Below are 22,327 nucleotides of genomic sequence, written 5' to 3'. Positions count from 1 at the left end.
TTCCAATTGCTAGCTGGATAAAGATAGTAAATACTGACCCTTGTAATCAAGTTAAAAAAAATACATGTATGTATGACTATGTGTGTATACTTGGACGCATGCACGTGTGTGCGTGCACACACACACACACACACATACACACACACAGTAATTTCAACTCAAAGGCAGAATCATTAGGAATAACCTAGTTTTTAAGAGAGTGAAAATTACTGGCTTAGTCAGGCATGGCGGCTCACTCCTGTTATCCCTGTTATCCCAACACTTTGGGAGGCCAAGGAGGGAGGATCTCTTGAGCCCAGGAGTTTGAAACCAGCCTGAGCAACATAAACTCCATTAAAAAATAAAAAATAAAAAAATTGGCTGGACACAGTGGCTCACGCCTGTAATCCTAGCACTCTGAGAGGCCAAGGCGAGTGGAACACCTGAGGTCAGGAGTTCGAGACCAGCCTGGGCAACGTAGTGAAACCCGTCTTTACTAAAAATACAAAAATTAGCTGGTGTGGTGGCACATGTGTCCCAGCTACTAGGGAGGCTGAGGCAGGAGAATTGCTTGAACCCAGGAGGCAGAGGTTGCAGTGAGCCGAGATTGCACCACTGCACTCCAGCCTGGACAGCAGAGTGAGACTCCATCTCAAAAAAAGAAAAAAATTACTAGCACAATCTAAAATATGGTTTCTGTGAAAAGTAGGATTTTGACAAATGGATTCAATGTATTATTTTTGTAGATAGAAGCTTTGGAGAAAATGAATGAAGATCACGTTCAGAAGAATGGAAGGAAAGCTGCTTCATTTTTGAAAGATGATGGAGACCCACCACTACTATATGATGAATAGCACTAATACCCACTGCTTCAGTGTTAACACGGCAGTGATTGTCAGCTGCCAATAGCAAATGAAGTTATGGGTGACCTGAAATACCAAAACATGAGGAGTGGGCAATGGTGCTTCTGTGCTTTTCCCCCTTGTAACCCATGTGCCAGATGTGTGGAATTTTTAGCTCGGCATTGAGAGAATAAAATGTCACTACCTCTCATCTTATGAATAGGATAATATAATTCTTTAACAGCTATAGGTTATCTGGCTGAAGTAGACCTAATTTTATGTGACTTGTGGTGTAAAATATCTTGATGATAATTTTTAAAACTTAGGTAACATTTCCAAATATGGGAGGAAAGGACAGATGTGTTTACAAGGGAGGATTTTACAACATACTTGCTTTATTCACCTCCCTGTTTTGTGTTGCGTCTTTCCTTGAATATTTTATTGGCCCAGAGTTAGCCTTTCTCAATTATGTTTCCAGACTGTGGCCATGATTCTAAAGGAAAATGTGTGCTCTTTAGTGGGTAGAACAAATGGAAATTTGGTTTCAGAATGGCTGACAGAAATCGACATAAGTCATGTAATTTTTGTTGATATATCATGAAAATGAACAGAATTCTTTTTCCATACTTATATCTAAGAAAAGGCATCATAGGTTTCTGAAAGAGATAACTATATAACAGCTTTTTAACTATCCAGTCAACTTTCAGCTTTTCTACATTTAGGTAAAATGGTTAGGATATAACTCATGGTGTGGCTAATCTACATTTATCAATAAAATGTAAATTATCTGAAAGGACAGAATATAAGATTTAACCATGTTTGACATATTTTAATTTAGTTAATGAAGCAAAATTCAGTTTATATTTCACTAAAACTGTGTACTTGATTGATTTTCAGGGAAATATCACAAATTAGAAATATTAAATCTAAGGATGAAAGGTATATATAAAACAATTTGGGGGCCAGGCACGATGGCTCAAACCTGTAATCCTAGCACTTTGGGAGGCCAAGGCGGGTGGATCACTTGAGGTCAGGAGTTCAAGACCAGCCTGGGCAACATGGCAAAACCCTGTCTTTACTAAAAATACAAAAATTAGCCGGGTGTGGTGGCACGTCTCTGTAATCTCAGCTTCTCAGGAGGCTGAGACAGGAGAATCACTTGAACCCGGGAGGTGGAGGTTGCAGTGCGCTGAGATCATGCTACTGCGCTCCAGCCTGGGTGACAGAGGGAAACTCCGTCTCCAGGAAAAAAAACAACAAACCCAATTTGGATACCAAATTAATCAACTAATTTGAGCTATCTGGCCTTACTCTTAGTAGTTTTTAGTACGTGCTGGACACCACTTTGAAAAAGCAATCACTGTGCTAGAAAAGTATATTGGCTTTGTTAGGATTGAAGTTCATTAACTTCAATGTAATCATGCCTCCTATTACTGAAGTCAGATTGGAACCACTAAAGATCCAAACCTTCTGTCTGGTAATAGAAAGTAAAAATCTAGACATCATTTACATTTGAGAAAGCTGTTTTTAACATTATTTTAAAATGCCAAATATGTTCTTTCTAGAAAAATATTTATTTTTGTTTTTGTTGATAGCTTTTAATTGCATTTCAGAGAGGTGTGATTTTGGGTAGATGCTGATTACATTTTTGAAAGGTTTACTATTCCAAAATAAAGATTTAGAGGACTGGTGATACTGGCTTTACAGAAATTTCAGAGAACTAATTTTTAAAACCTTTAGCATTTAAAACTTTCTTTGTTTTGTTTCCTGACATACTCTGACAGAGCAGCAAACCACTGCTGTGTGGCATTCTTGGAGTGTGCTGTGAATGTGCTTTTTAAGAAATTAAAAAGAGATCATTTTAAAATTGGTTCTTCGTGTGGTGTCTTCCTGTTCCTTATATTAACTTATGTCCTGGTACCAAGTTGCCGTTTCTGTATAAAGTTAAGCAATACTATTTTAAGTAGATTATTCCCCATCAACTTCTCATTGTTAGATTTCAATCTCAAATGGCCTACTTCACATTACAAATAGGTTTTCACGCCCCCCACCCCACCTTGTAGATTAGAGAGTAGATTTTTTCCCACAGTAGAAAAAGAAAGTGAAAAATATTGGTTTGCTAAGTAAATAAAAAGTCAAATACCAGCTGGGCGTGCTGGCTCACACCTGTAATCCTAATACTTTGGGATGCTGAGGCAGTATGATCACTTGAGCCTAGGAGTTTGAGATCTGCCTGAGCAGCGTAGCAGACCTCATCTCTACAAAACATTAGGTGGGTGTGGCGGCATGCATCTCTGGTCCCAGCTACTTGGGAGGCTGAGGCAGGAGGATTCTTTGAGCTCAGGAGATCAAGCCTGCAGTGAGCTATGATCACACGACTACACTCCAGCCTGAGTGATAAAGATTTGGTTTCAAATAAATTAATAAAATGAAAATATATAAAATACGGAAATAGGGATATTTTATCTCCCATTAAGTTATCAAAATAAGGATGACTAGATAACTTTTATTTCAACAAGATAATTACCAGTTTCCTTTTCATAAAAATTAGTTTTTCTTGCTTACAAAAGTAAGTCATTTATTTGAATTTAAATATTGTAGGAATTCAGAAATGTTCAAGTAAAAGTCCCTCGGCCAGGCGCAGTGGCTCAGGCCTGTAATCCCAGCACTTTGGGAAGCCAAGGTGGGCAGGTCACCTGAGGTCAGGAGTTTGACACCAGTCTGGCCAACATGGTGAATCCCTGTCTCTACTAAAAATACAAAAATTAGCTGGGCGTGGTGGCACATGCCTGTAATCCCAGCTACTTGGGAGGCTGAGGCAGGAGAATCACTTGAGCTCAGGAGGCAGAGGAGCTGAGATGGTGCCACTGCACTCCAGCCTGGGCAACAGAGCGAGACTCTGTCTCAAAAGAAAAGTAAAAGTCCTTCATATTCCAAAGACTATTGTTTACAGTGTGGCATACATCCCTGCAATTTTTTTCCCCTTGGCATATGGTATTTCCTTTTTAAAAAAACCTTTGAACAAAAAGGATGAAGCAAGGCAGCTGATGGGGAAATGTTGAGCACGGGAGACCCTAAGGAAGATGAAGACGATAGGCCCTAAGATGTGTTAGGAGTACGTTTCTTACTGCTCATTCGGGCTCTGGGCATCAGAAGAGATTGTTTTCTGTACCTTTTGAAATTCCAAGCTCTATAGGAGCAGAGAAAAGCTCATCTGATTATATTTTCAAACCTTGATCCTTAGGTTTTTGAAGACAATATTTTTCTATTGGATTTTTGTCAGGATTACATAAAAATAAGTTATCAAAGTGTGTTTTATATTTGGAGACATCGGTTTACTAATTTGAAAGCCTGTTGTTTGTATTCTTTTCCGATTTGTTTCCAGTGTAAAAATAATACAACGTTGCATTTGGAACAGCTTGGAACAGCGTTACTTTTACCATCCTAAACTTTCCAACTTTCTCCCGGACTTGGCTAGCTTTTTGAGGAGTTAAGATCAAATTCGTTAGATAAGAAAGTGGCAGATGGAGGGGTGGGGAAGGTGGGGTATTCATTACAGAATACATGAGTGAGCTACTACAGATAGCGCTATAAACTTGAGGGAAAAAAATCTGTGCCACAGGTCTCGGCAGCTTGGGTGGTGGGAGGAACAGCAGTAGCTGGTGAGCCCAGCTTCCAGAAGGCTCTGGTTTCGCCATTGCCCGTAGGCACCTGGCAGGCCCCCTCCCCACCACCAACATGCCCAAGAGGAAGGTCAGCTCAGCCAAGGGGGCCGTGAAGGAAAAGCCCAGGAGGAGATGGGCACAGTTGTCCGCTAACCTTGCTCCTGCAAAAGTAGAAACGAAGCCAAAAAAGAAGGCAGCAGGAAAGGACAAACCTTCAGACCTAAAAGTGCACACAAAAGGGAAAGGGGGAGCAAAGGAAAAACAGGCTGGAGCTTGAGTCCCTGCCCACCTCCATTCCTATCTGGTCTAGAATGTTTAGTTGGCAATAAGTTTTTTTGACTCTTAAGTCTCTTGGCCATAGGGGCCCCACTAGGGGACATGAGGGACCCGGGGCCTGTAGCACGCCACCCCCGCATCAATATGGGCCAGAATGAAAGCTTGGCCATCAGCACTGCCTCTGGGATACGCTGGCCTCGCCATACCTTCCCCTACTTTGGAATTCAGGCACAACTGACCAAGCAAAAGGACTTCACACCTTTGGAAAGGAAAACCTTTTGGCCAATTCCGAAGGGAATGCGTTAAGGCTGCTCTACTTTCTGTTACCTGGTTTTACCACTTTTAGTCCCATTAATGGTGATCTTATTGTTAGTATTTGGCCCATTGGGCCGAGCATGATGGCTCACGCCTGTAATCCCAGCACTTTGGGAGGCTGAGGCAGGCAGATCATGAGGTCAAGAGATTGAGACCATCCTGGCCAATATGGTGAAACCCCTTCTCTACCAAAAATAAAAAAATAAAAAAATAAAAAATAGCTGGGCATGGTGGCATACGCCTGTAGTCCAGCTACTCGGGAGGATCACTTGAGCCCAGGAGACACAGGTTGCAGTGAGCCGAGATCACGCCACTGCACTCCAGCCTGGGCAACAGAGACAGGGTGACATGTCCATGACTCTTCAGTGCAAACCCAAATCAGGGAGAAAGGGGGTGGTACCTGGGGGTGTGGGACAGAGGGGGGTCCCTGAAATCCCCCCTCTTCCAGAATACCAAATGATTATTTCACCCCCTAATTAAAGAAACACCCATAAAATTAGAAACCCAAACTTCCTCTGTGTGACTCATTCTCACAAACATGCCTGCACTTCTCTCTTCAGTGCATACTGTCACTTTGCAATAAAAGCTTTTTGCCTTTCCCTTCATTCTGACTTGTCGCTGAATTCTTTCTCGAAAAGGTGTCAAGAACCTGGAAACCAACTGGGGCGGGGGTCTCACCAGCATCTGGAGACCCTCCTGAACCTTCTGGCAACCGTAGGGGAAAAAGAGCAGAAATCACCCACAGTACAAGACAATCACCATATACATTACTCCTGACACTTGTTATATACATATGTACATGCAAATGCAAATGTAGAGAGACACATGCATTCAGGCCCGGCACGGTGGCTCACGCCTGTAATACTAGCACTTTGGGAGGCCGGGGCATGTGGATCACCTGAGGTCAAAAGTTCAAGCCCAGCCTGGCCAACATGGCAAAACCCCATCTCTACTAAAAATACAAAAATTAGCTGGGCATGGTGGCAGGTGCCTGTAATCCCAGCTACTCGGGAGGCTGAGGCAGGAGAATCACTTGAACCCGGGGGGTGGAGGTTGCAGTGAGCTGAGATTGCACCACTGCACTCCAGCCTGGACCGCAGAGGGAAATTCCGTCGCCAAAAAAAAAAAAAGAAGAAAAAGAAAGAAAGAAACAAAGAAAGAAAAAGAAAGAAAGGAGAAAGAAAGAAAGAAAGAAAGAAGAGAAAGAAAGATGCATTCAAACATAAAACACTTCTGAAATGAAAAAGCAGGTTCCAAAACAGTGATACATAGTCAAAATTTGCCAGCAAATACGTACTTTAGAAATAGCTCTTTGTAAATATTATTCATCCTCATTTTAAAACAAAAAGGACTTCAGAAAGTTTAAAGAACAAAGTAAAAGCCATCTGAAAACATGCCAAGTAGTGAGAGCCACTACACAAATATGGCTACATATGCCTTCAGACATCTGTCATAGAGTCTAACAGAGACTATAAAACAAAAATTAATGCAAACAAAACTCAGCAAAACAGAAAAGCGGAACTTAAAAATAAGAATAAAAATAAACAGAAAAGCCTATGTGTTGTTTTAGGTTTTAGAAACTGTCAGACGCACATTTTAAGCTGCTATAAAAGGAAAACAAGCATGTCAAGTGCTTATCTGAAACACCAGGAGGTACACTGAGCTTTTTTGGTGGCTCCGGAAACATTGGCTCATAGTAAACTAAGAAAGGAGAAGAAAAACAAACTAACGAACTCAGTGCTGATTCAGTAACCCCAGCGGTGGGCAGGGCAGCCAGGTATCCATCAAGGGTAGAGCTGGCTCGAGGCTGCACTTAAGTTTTCCCCCTATTTTAGTTGACCTGTTCCTAGGTAGGAGTCCCCTCCAGGGCCCCAGGACTGCCTCTAGCAGGCTCTGTACCCCAGATTTTACTGTTCCAGTCCTGAATGTGCCTAAAAAAAGTTTTAACAGCTTTTCAGCTTCTTAGCTTTCCTTTTCTGCTCAGCGTCTCAACCTCTCAGTCACTGCTTTCAAAGCAGCAAGTTCATTGTGGAAAGAAGTGGCAGCAAATGTCCTCCTCCGGCTGGCTGAAGTAGCTCATGCCTGTAATCCCAGCACTGTGAGAGGCCGAAGTGGGCGGATCACAAGGTGGGGAGTTCAAGACCAGCCTGGCCAACATGGTGAAACACCATCTCTACTAAAGATACAAAAAATTAGCCGGGTGTGGTAGCAGGCGCCTGTAATACTAGCTACTTGGGAGACTGAGGCAGGAGAATCGCTTGAATCCAGGAGGCGGTGGTTGCAGTGAGTCAAGATGGCACCATTGTACTCCAGTCTGGGTGACAGGGCGAGACTCCATCTCGAAAAAAAAAAAAAAAAGTGAGCCTCCCTTCTCCAGGCTTCCCTCTCTACAGAATCATGGCTTCTCAGGTTCTAGCTGCCTTGTTCTCCAATGTCTTCACAAAAGGTAAAAGAACTGCCTTCACAATTAATGAAAACGAAGATCTTAATTAATTTGCTAATTGTTTTTTCATATTCTAATGTTTTTGGGTTCCACCTGCGCCAAAACTTGAGGATTCATGAGAAAATCTTTTATTTTGATTTTATTTTAATATTTTATTTTGATTTAGTTTATTTATTTATTTATTTATTTTTTTGAGACGGAGTCTCGCTCTGTCGCCCAGACTGGAATGCAGTGGTGCAATCTGGGCTCACTGCAAGCTCCACCTCCTGGATTCAAGAGCTTCTCCTGCCTCAGCCTCCGGAGTAGCTGGGATTACAGGTGCACGCCTCCACGCCTGGCTAATTTTTGTATTTTTAGTAGAGACGGGGTTTCACCATGTTGGCTAGGATGGTCTCGATCTCTTGACCACAGGTGATCCGCCCATTTCGGCCTCTCAAAGTGCTGGGATTACAGGCGTGAGCCACTGTGCCTGGCCTTGATTTAGTTTAACAGTTCATATTCAGGTTTGAATTTCACAACTAACTAGTGGTCCCCATATGTTTGTCTGTGAACAGGTGTCAGTTTGGCTGAAAATAATCATGTGATGGGTTTACTAAAAGTATACGTTCCCAAGCAAGGATGTCAGAATAGGGCCCAGGAATCTGAATTTTAGGAAACAGCACTTCTTTTTTCTTTCTTTCTTTCTTTTTTTTTTTTTTGAGATGGAGTCTTGCTCTGTCACCCAGGCTGGAGTGCAGTGGTGTGATCTCAGCTCACTGCAATTTCTGCCTCTTGAGTTCAAGTGATTCTCCTGCCCCAGCTTCCTGAGTAGCTGGGATTACAGGTGTGTGCCACTACACCAGGCTAATTTTTGTATTTTTAGTAGAGATGGGGTTTCATATGTTGAACAGGCTGGTCTCAAACTCCTGACCTCAAGTGATCCACCCATCTCGGCCTCCCAAAGTGCTGGGATTACAGGCGTGAGCTACCGCACCTGGCCAGAAATAACATTTCTGATGCTCATTAAAGTCTGAGGGAGAAAAAAAAAGGCATGACTAACCCTGAAATGCAATGAAAAAAAAAAAAAAGGGCTGGGTGCAGTGGCTCACGCCTGTAATCCCAGCACTCTGGGAGGCCGAGGCAGATGGATCACAAGGTCAGGAGATCAAGACCATCCTGGCTAACACGGTGAAATCCTGTCTCTACTAAAAATACAAAAAATTAGCTGGGCTTGGTGGCAGGCGCCTGTAGTCCCAGCTACTCTAGAGGCTGAGGCAGCAGAATGACGTGAACCCGGGAGGTGGAGCTCGCAGTGAGCCAAGATCACGCCACTGCACTCCAGCCTGGGTGACAGAACGAGACTCTGTCTCAAAAACAAAAAAAAGTCCATTGCTAGTTGTTAACCCAATATTCATTTCTACCTTCTTCCCTACTAAAACCTCCAGTTTCTACAGGGCATGATATATTCAGCTACAAACTTCATTTCTCAAGCTCCCTTGCAGCTAGGGTGGCTACTAGACACAATTTTGGCCAATAAGACGAAACAGAAGTCACTGGGTGAGAGCCTCTTAGAAAGTTCTTTTGCCCTTCACTCTTCCCCTTCTTCCTGCCTGGGGACTGTGGGCCCCATCTGAGAAGCAAGCATCCATTTTGAAATTATGATGTGATGAGCATGAGTGGAAGTGACACTATAGGGAGAGATGGGTAGGGGGAGCGAAAGGAGTGTGAATCCCTGAGGCATCATAGAACCTCAGTAACAGGCCTAGATGGATTGCCTGCAGACTTCTTATTCCTAGAGAAAAAATAAAGTTCTGTTTGGTTGTTACTGTGAGTTGGTATTTCTTGCAGTTACTTTCAGTGAATGTAATTCTAGCTGATACAATAGCTGGACAATCAAGACATGGAATAAGATGGAACCATAAAAGACCCAGAATAGCCAATGCTAGCCTAAGCAAAAAGAAACAAAACTGGGGGAATCACATTATCTGACTTCAAATTATACCACAGAGCTATAGTAACCAAAACGGCATGGTACTGGCATAAAAACAGACACACAGACCAATGGAACAGAGTAAGAACCCAGAAACAAATCCACACACCTCATTTGACCTTTGTCAAAAAATGAGTTCACACCAGTGAACTCATTACTAGTGAACTCATTTTTGACAAAGATGCCAAAAACATACACTGGGGAAAGGACAATCTCTTCAATAAATGGTGCTGGGAAAACTGGATATCCATATGCAGAAGAATGAAACTAGACCCCTATCTCTCACCAAATACAAAAATCAAATCAAAATGGACTAAAGACTTAAATCCAAGACCTCAAACTGTGAAACTACCACAAGAAAACATTGGGGAAAATCTCCAGGACATTAGTCGGGGTAAAAAATTCTTGAGTAATTCTCCAAAGGTAACCAAAGCAAAAATGGACAAATGGGATCACATCAAGTTAAAAAGCTTCTGCACAGCAAAGGAGACAATCAACAAAGTGAAGAGACAACCCACAGAATGGGAGAAAATACTACCCATCTGACAAGGGATTAATAACCAGAATATATAAGAAGCTCAAACAACTTCAATAGAAAAAAATCTAGTAATCTGATTTAAAAAATGGGCAAAAGATTTGAACAGACATTTCTCAAAAGAAGACATACAAATAGCAAACTGGCATATGAAAACATGCTAAACATCACTGATCATTAGAGAGATGTAAATCAAAATGACAATGAGATATCATCTCACCCCAGTTAAAATGGCTTCTATCCAAAAGACAGGCAATAACAATGCTGGCGAGGAGATGGAGAAAAGGGGACTCTTTATTTTATTTATTTATTTATTTATTTATTTATTTATTTTTTTGAGACGGAGTTTTGCTTTTGTTGCCCAGGCTGGAGTACAATGGCGTGATCTCGACTCACTGCAACCTCCACCTCCTGGGTTCAAGTGATTCTCCTGCCTCAGCCTCCTGAGTAGCTGGGGTTACAGGCATATGCTACCACGCCGCTAATATTGTATTTTTAGTAGAGACGGGGTTTCTCCCTGTTGGTCAGGCTGGCCTTTAACTCCCCACCTCAGGTGAGCTGCCTGCCTCGGCCTCCCAAAGTGCTGGGATTACAGGTGTGAGCCACCACTCCCAGCTGAAAAGGGAATGCTTGTATGCTGTTGGTATGAATGTAAATTAGTACAACCATTATGGAGAACAGTTTGAAGATTCCTCAAAAAAACTAAAAAAAGAGGGCTGTACCTGTAATGCCAGCACTTTGGGAGACTGAGGTGGGAAGACTGCTTGAGCCCAGGAGCTCGAGACCAGCCTGGGCAACATAGTGCGACCCCTATCTCTCTCTTTTTTTTTCTAAGTAAATACAGGTGTGGTGGCTCCCACCTGTAATTCCAGCATGTTGGGAAGCCAAGGCAGGCAGATCACTTGAGGTCAGGGGTCTGAGACCAACCTGGCCAACATGGTGAAACCCTGTCTCTACTAAAAATACAAAACAAAAAAATTAACTGGGTATGGTGGCACGTGCCTATAATCCCAGCTACTTGGGAGGCAGAGGCAGGAGAATCACTTGAACCCAGGAGGTGGAGGTTGCAGTGAGCCAAGATTGCACCACTGCACTCCAGCCTGGGTGACAGAGTGAGAATCTGTCTAAAAAAAGAAAGAAAGAAAGAAAGAAAGAAAGAAAGAAAGAAAGAAAGAAAAAGAAAAATAACTGTAAGAGTATAATTGGATTGTTTGCAACACAAAGGATAAGTGCTTCAGGGGATGGATACCCCATCGTCCACAATGTGGTAATTATGCATTGCATGCCTGTATCAAAACTTCTCTTATACCCTATGAATATATGCGCCTGTGTACCCACAAAAAGTAAAAATCATAGAAAACATGGAATAAGAAATGAGAGGGCTCTGTGTAGAATGTCTGCAAAATGATGTGGAGTATACTATACAAACTATATAATTAACAAAAACCTGGAAGAGGCTGGGCACAGTGGCTCATGCCTGTAATCCTAGTGCTTTGGGAGGCCAAGGCAGGCAGATCACTTGAGGTCAGGAGTTCGAGACCAGCCTGGCCAACATGGCGAAACCCCATCTCTACTAAAAAATACAAAAATTAGCCAGGCGTGGTGGTGCACGCCTGTAATCCCAACTACTCAGGAGGGTGAGGCACAAGAATCGCTTGAACCCAGGAGGTAGAAGTTGCAGTGAGCCAAGATCATGCCACTATTCTCCAGCCTGGGTGACAGAGCAAGACTCCATCTCAGAAAAAACAAAAACAAAAACAAAAAAAAAAACTTGGAAGAGTTTAAAGATACAATAAAAGCATAGTCCCTTTTATCAACAACCACAAAAAATGAAAGGCAATTAAAAACTCCAGGAAAAACAAGCCAAAAACTTTTCTTAGTTTGTTTTCTTTTGCTAACAGAATACCATATCCTGGGTAATTTATAAAGAAAAGAAATTTATTCCTTACAGTTCTGAAATCTGGGAAGTCTAAGAGCATGGCACTGGCATCTTATGAGGGCCTTCTTGCTGCATCTTAACATGGTAGAGGGTATCATGTGGTGGGACAGCAAGAGTGTGTGTGTCAGTGTGTCAGCTCAGGTCTTTCCTCTTTTTCTTTCTTTCTTTTTTTCTTTTCTTTTCTTTTTTCTTTTTTGAGGCAGAGTCTCGCTTTGTCGCCCAGGCTGGAGTGCGATGGCGCAATCTCGGCTCACTGCAAGCTCCGCCTCCCAGGTTCACGCCATTCTCCTGCCTCAGCCTCTCCGAGTAGCTGGGACTACAGGCGCCCGCCACCACGCCCGGCTAGTTTTTTTTGTATTTTTTAGTAGAGACGGGGTTTCACCGTGGTCTCGATCTCCTGACCTCGTGATCCGCCCGCCTCGGCCTCCCAAAGTGCTGGGATTACAAGCGTGAGCCACTGCGCCCAGCTTTTCTTTTCTTTTCTTTTTTTTGAGACGAAGTATCACTCTTTTGCCCAGGCTGGAGTACAGTGGCACAATCTCAGCTCACTGCAACCTCCGCCTCCTGGGTTCAAGTGATTCTCCTGCCTCAGCCTCCCGAGTAGCTGGGACCACAGGCATGTACCACCATGTCCAGCTAATTTATTTGTATTTTTAGTAGAGACAGGTTTTCACCATGTTGGCCAGGCTGGTCTCAAACTTCTGACCTCTGCTAATCTGCCCACCTTGGCCTCCCCAAATACTGGATTACAGGCATGAGCCACCACACCCAGCCTCCTCCTTTTCTTATAAAGCCACCAGTGCCATTGTGGGGGCCCTACCCTGATGACCTCATCTAATCCTAATTACTTCCCAAAGGCCTCACCTCCAAATACCAACAATATATGAATTTGGGGATTAAGTTTCCAACACTTGAAATTTGGAGGGCATGTTCAAACCATAGGAAAGCTGTATAACAAAGTCAGCTTTTAGTATAAGCAAACCAAAATGTAGTATGATATTTGAGCAAATGGTAGAGGATTTTTACCATTCTCTTTCAAATATTCGAGTTCAGCAATGAAAGATCACATTTCTTTTTCCAAAGACTCAATCATTCTATGGTTGTATATATTGTTAAAAATAATAAAATTTTTGCCTGGGTGCGGTGGCTTATGCCTGTAGTCCCAGCACTTTGGGAGGCTGAGGTGGGCAGATCACCTGAGGTCAGGAGTTCGAGACCAGCCTGGCCAACATGGCAAAACCCCGTCTCTACTAAAAATACAAAAATTAGCCAGGCGTGGTGGCAGTTGCCTGTAATCCCAGCTACTCAGGAGGCTGAAGCAGGAGAATTGCTTGAACCCAGGAGGCGGAGGTTGCAGTGAGCTGAGATTGTGCCATTACACTCCAACCTGGGCGACAAGAGTGAAAACTCCATCTCAAAAACAAACAAACAAATAAAAATAATAGTATTTTGAACACTATATCCAAGATCAAGGTACCAGCTAAAAAGAAAAAAAGGAAAAAAAAATATTTTATCGCTTTTTTAAAAAAGGTGTGGTCTTGTTATGTTGCCCAGGCTAGTCTTGAGCTCCTGGGCTCAAGTAATTCTCCTGCCTCAGCCTTTCAAGTAGTTGAGACTATAGGTGCATGCCACTGTGCCTGGCTTTAGTTTTCAAATTTTAGAATTAATCGTTATACAAGTCACTGAATTTATACTTATGGAATGTAAATGTCCTAAACCATAACAATGTGTATTAGTTAGTGTTCTCCAGAGAAAGAGAATATATATATTCCAAATATACATATATATCTATTCCAAATAAATAGAATATATATATATGTCCACCATGTATACACACATGCTGGACACCCCAGAAAAGCCTGCATTTCAGTGTAGGTCTAAAGGCAGGGAAACAAACTGATGTCTGAATTCAAAGGCTGTCAGGCAGCCAGAATTCTTTTTAGCAGGGGAAGTTCAGCCTTTTTGTTCTATTCAGGACTTTGTTCTAGTCAGCTGATTGGATGAGGCCCACTCACATTAGGAAGGGTCATCTGCTTTACTCAGTTCACTGATAAATGATAAATCATCCAAAAACATCCTCACAAACACACCCAGAATAGTGTTTGACCAAATACCTGGGCACATCCTGTAGCCCAGTCAAGTTGACACATGAAATTAACCATCACACAATGTAATGGCAGGTAGGGAGGAGGGAGGAGAGAAGGGGAGGGCAGTATAAGAACCCACATCTCCCCTTTTTATACAGTGGGGAGACACTAGAACTTCCTAACCCTGATGGATTAAAAAATGTAATTCAATGGATATTATAAAAAGCTACGCGAGTAAATACTAGAAGAATGAAAAATATAACAAAAATTGAGAGGTATGGAGGAAAAGGAAGTGACAGGCAGATCAATGCACTAAATTCCTCATTTTCTTCTTATTATTACTATTTTTGAGACAGAGTCTTACTTTGTCACTCAGGCTGGAGTGCAGTGGCACGATGTTGACTCACTGCAATCTCTGCCTCCCAGGTTCAAGCAATTCTCCTGCATCAGCCTCCTGGGTAGCTGGGATTACAGGCGTGCACTACCACACCCAGCTAATTTTTGTATTTTTAGTAGAGATGGAGTTTCACCATGTTGGCCAGGCTGGGCTTGAACTCCTGACCTCAGGTGATCCACCTGCCTCAGCCTCCCAAATTGCTGGGCATACAGGCGTGAGCCACCACGCCTGGCCATTTTTTATAGCAGGTGTGTTAGTCCGTTCTTGTGCTGCTATAAAAAAATCCCCGAGGCTGAGTGATTTATAAATAAAAGAGGTTTAATTGGCTCGCAGTTCTGCAGGCTGTACAGGAAGCGTGGTGCCAGTGAAGAGGAGCTGACGTCTCACTTGGCAAGAGTTGGAGCAAAAGAGAGAGTGGGGAGGAGGTGCCACAAGCAGATCTCAGGAGCGCTCACTCAGTATCGGGAGGACAGCACGCAGGGAATGGCTCTAAACCATTCATGAGAAATTCGCCTACATGATCCAGTCACCTCCAACCAGGCCCCACCTCCAATATTGGGGATTACAATTCAACATGAGATTTGGAGGGGATAACATCTAAACTATATCCTCAGGAAATAGCAGATACTTCTGAAGCTGATAAAACAAGATAAGTATACGAGAGTTATGCTGTGACCATCAGGGCTAAAACCGGAAATTGGTAACAATGCTTTCTTCTGGGTCGTGCCACTAAGTATTGTTGGGGAAGAAGGAGAGATTTTTTTTTTCACTTGCTATTTTTCCGTACTATTGAAATTCTTTAACATGCATGCATTTCTTTCATAATTACAATATAGTGTGATTTTATTTTGTAATTTTTGACTCCTTGGAGTCTGATAACTAGCTGGTCTGGTGAGCCATTGAGCTAGACAGTCTCTGGAAATGTTTTGGAGTTTAAAACTCTTATGACCCCAGCAGAGTCACAGGCAGGGGCGAAGAACCTACTGGTAGTTCCGTGGGTTTTGATGTAAAAACAAGTCTTTAGATTTTTTTTTGCTTGAATGTTTGCTTAAATGATCTTCCAAGACAGCTACATGCAATTAAAAGAACAATGTTTTGAGATTGCTTAATGAGTTTTTTAAAATACAAGTTTTGACTGGGTGCAGTGGCTCATGCCTATAATCCCAGCACATTGGGAAGCTGAGGTGGAAGGATCACCTGAGGTTGGGAGTTTGAGACCAGCCTGACCAACATGGTGAAACCCCATCTCTACTAAAAATACAAAATTAGCCAGGCGTGGTGGCGCCTGCCTGTAATCCCAGCTACTCGGGAGGCTGTGGCAGGAGAATCGCTTGAACCAGGGAGGCGGAGGTTGCGGTGAGCCGAGATGGCGCCATTGCACTCCAGCCTGGGAGACAAGAGTGAAACTTCGTCTCAAAAAAAACAAAAACAAAAACATAAACAAAAACCAAGTTTTTATTTCCAATAAAAGTAAATTTAACTTATTTAATTTTATTTACAAATTATTCCCAGGTCTAGCTTTGACTTTAAAAAGTGAATTTTAAATGTTAAACATGTGAATTATTCTAATTTGTATTATAAACTTAAATTTTCCTCTGAAAATCAAATCAAGAGCAGGGAAAAGCATGCCAGTAATGAAGAGAAACCAAAACAGAGGTACAGCTTTGCATCCTTTCTTCAATTTAATGTTTAAAGACGTAACTGCCCAAAGGGTTCACCTTGCCTGCTGCCTAGACAGAACCAATTTATCAAGACAGTGGAATCGCAATGAAGAAAGAGTAATTTCACGCAGAGCTGGCTGTGAGGGAGACAGGAGTTTGATTATTACTTAAATCAGTCTCCTCGAGCATTTGGGGATCAAAGTTTTTAAAGATAATTTGGTGCTGGGCGTGGTGGCTCACGCTTGTAATCCCGGCACTTTGGGAGGCTGAGGCAGGCGGATCACCTGAGGTCAGGAGTTCAAGACCAGCCTGGCCAACATGGTGAAACCCCGTCTCTACTAAAAATACAAAAAATTAGCTGGGCGTGGTGGCACGTGCCTGTAAACCCAGCTACTCGGGAGACTGAAGCTGGAGACTCGCTTGAACCCAGGAGGCAGAGGTTGCAGTGAGCCGAGATTGTGCCACTGCACTCCAGCCTAGGCAACAGAGTGAGACTCCATCTCAAACAAACAAACAAACAAACATAATTTGGCAGGTAGGGGCTCAAGAAGTGGAGAGTGCTGATTGGTCAGGTTGGAGATGGAATCCTAGTGGGGTCGAAGTGAGGTTTTCTTGCTGTTTTCTACTCCTAGATGGGATGGCAGAACTGATTGGCCCAGATTACCGGTCTGGATGGTGTCAGCTGATCCATCCAGTGTAGGGTCTACAAAATATCTCAAGCACTGATGTTAGGTTTCACAATAGTGATGCTATCCCCAAAAGCAATTTGGGGAGGTTCAGACTCTTGGAGCCAGAGGCTGAATGACCCGTAAACCGTAATTTCTAATCTTGTAGCTAACTTGTTAGTCCTGCAAAGGCAGACTGGTCCTCAGGCAAGAAGGGAGTCTTTTCGGGAAAGCGCTATTATTAATTTTGTTTCAGAGTCAAACTATGAACTGAATTCCTTCCCAAATGCCCAGGAATGAACAAGGACAGCTTAAAGGTTAGAAGCAAGATGGAGTCGCTTAGGTCTGATCTCTTTCACTGTTATAATTTCCTCAGTTACAATTTTTGCAAAGGCAGTTTCAAAGACACAGCAGAAACATCTGTTACATAAACAACAGAAATGAGGAAGAAAGTATCTGACTCAGTAGCAAAGGAAATCCATAGAAACAATGTTCTGAGAACGGAAGCAATGATCAGGCCAGGTAGGGATATGATAGAAAGAAAATTCTCATCTAATTCAAATTCTGGCCAGTCCTTTTGGTGATTTCCATACTGATACTAGGCACTTTAAAATGTGAGTTCTGGTAACACACGGAACCTCAAAGTAGAAATGTCTGTTGTCCATTTTTAAAAGACTATTTGCAGAGTTTTGATGTTTGTCAATAAAAAGGGTTTTTTTTTAAATTTATGAAGAATAGGGAATCCTATATGGGCATGGGGCAAATAATCAAACTGTTTTAATGCAGAAAAAAATGTGCAACAGAAAGAGATAGCTCATGGAGGGATAAAGACTTTATTCTGGACCCTCTAGATTCTGTGGGGCCTGCAGTGGCTTCAAGATGCCCCAGAAACTCCTGCACCCACACCCCCTGTCAAGATCACTGTGGTCAGGGCCTCTTGCCCATGGCCAGTGTATTAGTCTGCTTGGGCTGCCACAACAAAATACCACAGACTGAGGTTGAAAACATTTATTTTCTCCCAGTTTTGGAGGCTAGGAAGTCCTAGATCAAGGTGCCAGCAGCGTTGCTTCCTCTGAGGCAGCTCTTCTTGGCCTGTAGGTGGCGCCTTCTTGCTGTGTCTTCACATGGGCGGCCCCTCAGTCTGTGTGTCTAGGTCCTAATCTTCTCTTACAAAGACACCAGTCATACTGGATTAGGGTTCGTCATTTTACCTTAATGGCCTATTTAAAGCCTTACCTCCAAATACAGATGCATTTTGAAGTACTAAGGGTTAGTACCTCAACATCTGAATTCTCGGGGGACACACTTCAGCCCATAACATGCGGGCAGACCTCAATGCTGCTTGCAGACCCAAGGCAAACTGCACAACAATCAAGCCTGGCTCTTAGGACAAAAACATCTGCCAGAGTCAACTGAACCGAATTCTCTGGGAAGGACGAGATGCCCGGTGTCATGAAAAGACCAGTCTTTTTTAAGTGTGATGCATGCACACACAGGCACACACACACACACACACACACTGCACTGCTGCCCTGTCCTTGGCAGACATCCCTGTGGGGTCATGTTCGAAATATGCACTTCTGTGGAGAAGCTCGGGTTTTCTTGGAAGTCTCTTTTTCTAAACTTCTACCTAATCTGATGGCCTGTCCCTGCTTGGGCATGAGGTGTCGGAGGGGGGATGGGTCAAGACCGACTCCTGTTAACTGTGAAGTAGAGGAAGGCAGTGATAGCCAGACAGGGACGTGTGTTTTAGGGAAGTCCTCTGTGTTTTCAGTTCTGTTTTTGTTTTGGTTTTATGATGGGAGAGATGAGCAAATATAAAGGCTGCTTCTAGGAGCAGGAGTGAGGAGAGGTTGCCTATATGAGAGAAACAGGGGATGGTCAATACTGTAGGTTTTTTTGAGAAGGTGAAAGATGGAATTCATTTTTTAAATTTAAAAAAATTTTTTTGAGACAAGAGTCTCGCTCTGTCACCCAGGCTGGAGTGCAGTGGTGTGATCTCTGCTCATTGCAACTTCTGCCTCCTGTTTATATAAACAGGCCCAACCCTGTATGTATGTATGTATGTATGTATGTATTTATTTTTGAGATGGAGTTTCGCTCTTGCTCCACTTGTTGCCCAGGCTGGAGTGCAATGGCACGATCTTGGCTCACTGCAACCTCCAACTCCTGGGTTCAAGTGATTCTCCTGCCTCAGCCTCCCAAGTAGCTGGGATTACCAGCACTCACCACCACACCCGGCTAATTTTTTTGTATTTTTAGTAGAGATGGGGTTTCATCATGTTGGCCAGGCTGGTCTCGAACTCTTGACCTCAGGTGATCCACCTGCCTCAGCTTCCCAAAGTGCTAGGATTACAGGCATTTCACCCAGCTGAAAGATGGAATTCGAAGAAGTGCTGATAAGTCACTGTGGTATTTGTGAAAAAATATAAAGAGGGTTTGGGCTAGGCGCGGTGGCTCACGCCTGTAATCTCAGCACTTTGGGAGGCCAAGGCGGGTGGATCACCTGAGGTTGGGAGTTGGAGACCAGCCTGACCAAGATGGAGAAACCCTGTCTCTACTGAAAATACAAAATTAGCCGGGCGTGGTGGCGCATGCCTGTAATCCCAGCTACTCGGGAGGCTCAGGCAGGAGAATCACTTGAACCTGAGAGGTAGAGGTTGCAGTGAGCCAAGATCGTGCCACTGCACTCCAGCCTGGGCAATAAGAGGAACAAGAGCGAAACTCCATCTCATAAATAAATTAAATAAATAAATAAATAAATAAAAACAGGGTTTGGCCTTGGGCAGGATGGACCATTTTCTAGAGGGACAGCCGTGGTGGGCTGCACAACTGGTATGAAGCCCAGTTTCCATCTGAAGTCCTCGATGTTCATGGAAATAGGGGCGAGACAGTCTGAGGAGTGTGGAGAAGGCCTGAAAATGTCCTTGCAGAGAATAGGAGAGACAATGACTGGGACAGCCAGGCAGGGCTGAGGGCCCATTTGGATTTCCAGCAGCGCCCTCTGTCCTGTTGTGTGACCCCTCCAGCAGTAGGTACTGGGAAAGCAGGTGGCTGAGTTCATCCAGGGCTGAGGCTCTGCCAGACAAGAACAGTGCAGCAAGGATGTTGAAGGTAATGGCAAAAAATAACTGGAATGCAGAGAAATGAAGCCAAAGCTGATGAGGAGGGAAGGGAAGAGAGGAGAGGGTGGACAGACTTGGGTAGAGAGGACAGAACAATGACAGGGCATCCTGGTGATGTTGAGGAAAAGTCATGGGAACAGCTAAACAAGCCAGCTGCAGGGATGGCACCGTGTGGCTAGAGAGCAGGGTTCTGGAGTTATTGATTTTTCCATGTGTGGCATGGGCCTGGGTAGGTGAGGCTGAGTGGAGAAGTCTTACATTTCCAGTCTTGTCACTCCTCTAATGAGTTTCAGACCAATATATCCATCTGCCTAGATGTCATTTCTCCTTGGATTCACATGCTCCAAACCAAACTCTCGGGCTCAGACATCAAAGCCACTCAAAAATGGCTCTCTGAGAAATAGAACTACCATAGGATCCAGTAATCCAACTTTTGCGTATAGACCCAAAAGAATTAAAAACAGAATATTGAAAAGACATTTGCATAGCTTTATTCACAACAGCCAAAGGTGGAAACAACCCACATGCCCATCAGTAGATGAATGGATAAACAAAATGTGCTATATACATAAAATGGAATATTATTCGGCCTTAATGAAGGAAGGAAATCCTGACACATGCTACATAGATGAACCTTGAGGATATTTTGTTAAGCAAAAGAAGCCAGACACTAATGGACAAATACTATAAAATCCACTTATATGAGATACTTAGGGTAGTCAAATTTAGGGACAGAAATCAGATTTGCAAGATAAAAAGTTTCTGGAAATGTATTTCACAATAATGTGAATATGCCTGATATTGCTGAACACCTCAAAAAGGGTTAACATGGGGCCGGGCGCGGTGACTCATGCCTGTAATCTCATCACTTTGGGAGGCCAAGGTGGGAAGATCACCTGAGGTTAGGAGTTGGAGACCGGCCTGGCCAACATGGTGAAACCCGGTCTCTGCTAAAAATACACACAAAAAAATTAGCTGGGCATGGCGGCAGGTGCCTGTAATCCCAGCCACTTGGGAGGCTGATGCGGGACAATTGCTTGAACCCGCGAGGTGGAGGTTGCAGTGAACCGAGACAGGGCCATTGCACTCCAGCCTGGGCAACAAGAACGAAATTCCGTCTCAAAATAAAATAAAATAAAAAATAAAAATAAAGGGTTAACATGGGGGCTGAGCACGGTCAGCGAGAGAATCACTTGAGGCCAGGAGTCTGAGACCAGCCTGGGCAACAGAAAACTCTGTCTCTACAAAACATAATAATAAAAAACTGAGCCAGGTGTGGTGGCATGCACCGGTGGTCCCAGCTACTTGTGAGGCTGAGATGGGAGGTTGAGACTGCAGTGAGCCGTGATCGCATCACTGCTCTCCAGCCTGGGCACAGAGAGACTCTGTCTCTGAAACAAACAAAACAAGAGGGGCTAACATGGTAAATTTCATGTTTCTTATCAAGTAAAAGGCTTGCTGACCCACAATCTAAATTAGGTTTCCCTGTTACTAGCAAGGAGTGAAGGATGTGCTATCCCAAAATATGTCCAAAAATTGGTATATTATTTTGAGCTAAAAACACTGGAGAAATTGTAGTTTCAGAAAGGGCTAGATGACTTGTCGTTTCCTACAGGGAATAAGCAGTAAAGATTCCTCTGGGAGTGGCACCCTCTCTGTACCCGGGTCAGAAAATAGCCCTTATCACCAGAGACTGGGAGTTGGGGCTGCAATGGACCTGAATAAATAAACTTCCCAAGTAACACTTATCTTCCACTAATTTTACACCCTTCCCAATATTTCTCCTAGTGACTCCCTTAGAAATGTATCGCCCCTGGCCAGATGCCTTTTGTGCTTTCTTCTCAAATGCATCATTCTTTGTCTAAAAATAAAAGCATCTTGCTTTGGCCACTTCTTCAGACCTCACTCTCTTGAAGGTCCCCATGAAAAATTAATAAAGTGTGTATGCTTTTCTTTTGTTTATCTGCCTCTTGTCAATTCGGTTTCTGGCTCCAGCGGAAGAGCCCGCAGAAGCGCTGAGGGGGTTGGAGACGGTCTCTGGCGCCCCTACACCTGCTCAGCGAGCCTTCAGCCCCTTCTCCCTGACGAAGCTCCCAGAGGCTGGAACTCTGGCGCGGGAGGCGCTTGGGAAATCCTCCCGAAAGCAAGGAGGAGCCTTTCCTAGACCGGGAACGGTCCCACGCGGGGGGACAGGCTGGCGCAGGGGCGACCGAGCCGGGCGCAGGAACCGAGCCGGCCACGCCGCCCTCGGTCCGCGGGGAACCACGCGGGCTTCCGGGTCACGCCGCCGCGTTCCGACCGCCCTCTGGGAGAGGGGAGGAGCCTCCAGCGCCGGGCGGGGCGTGGTTAAGGCCGGTGGGCCCCACCGCAGCCAGACGCTGCCCGTTTAAGCACAGAGGGCCGCGGGTCACGTGGTGGGCGGGGTGGGG

The 22,327-nt window shown here is 43.9% G+C and overlaps 1 protein-coding gene across 1 annotated transcript in view; it reads left to right on the top strand.

The window, feature by feature from the left end:
• Positions 1–2,691, top strand: part of RIOK3 (RIO kinase 3) — a 30,121-nt gene extending 27,430 nt beyond the window's left edge. Inside the window, exon 13 of the mRNA XM_003262000.3 lies at positions 726–2,691. Within this exon, the coding sequence (XP_003262048.1) occupies positions 726–833 (108 nt within the window). The 3' untranslated portion in view covers positions 834–2,691. The remainder of the gene's footprint in view (positions 1–725) is intronic.
• Positions 2,692–22,327: the final 19,636 nt, after the last annotated feature.

Source organism: Nomascus leucogenys, chromosome 4 (assembly GCF_006542625.1).
Source record: "Nomascus leucogenys isolate Asia chromosome 4, Asia_NLE_v1, whole genome shotgun sequence".
In the NCBI taxonomy this organism is placed as follows: Eukaryota; Metazoa; Chordata; class Mammalia; order Primates; family Hylobatidae; genus Nomascus; species Nomascus leucogenys.
The sequence above is the reverse complement of the archived record's forward strand: the minus strand, read 5'-3'. Positions and strand labels throughout refer to the sequence as shown.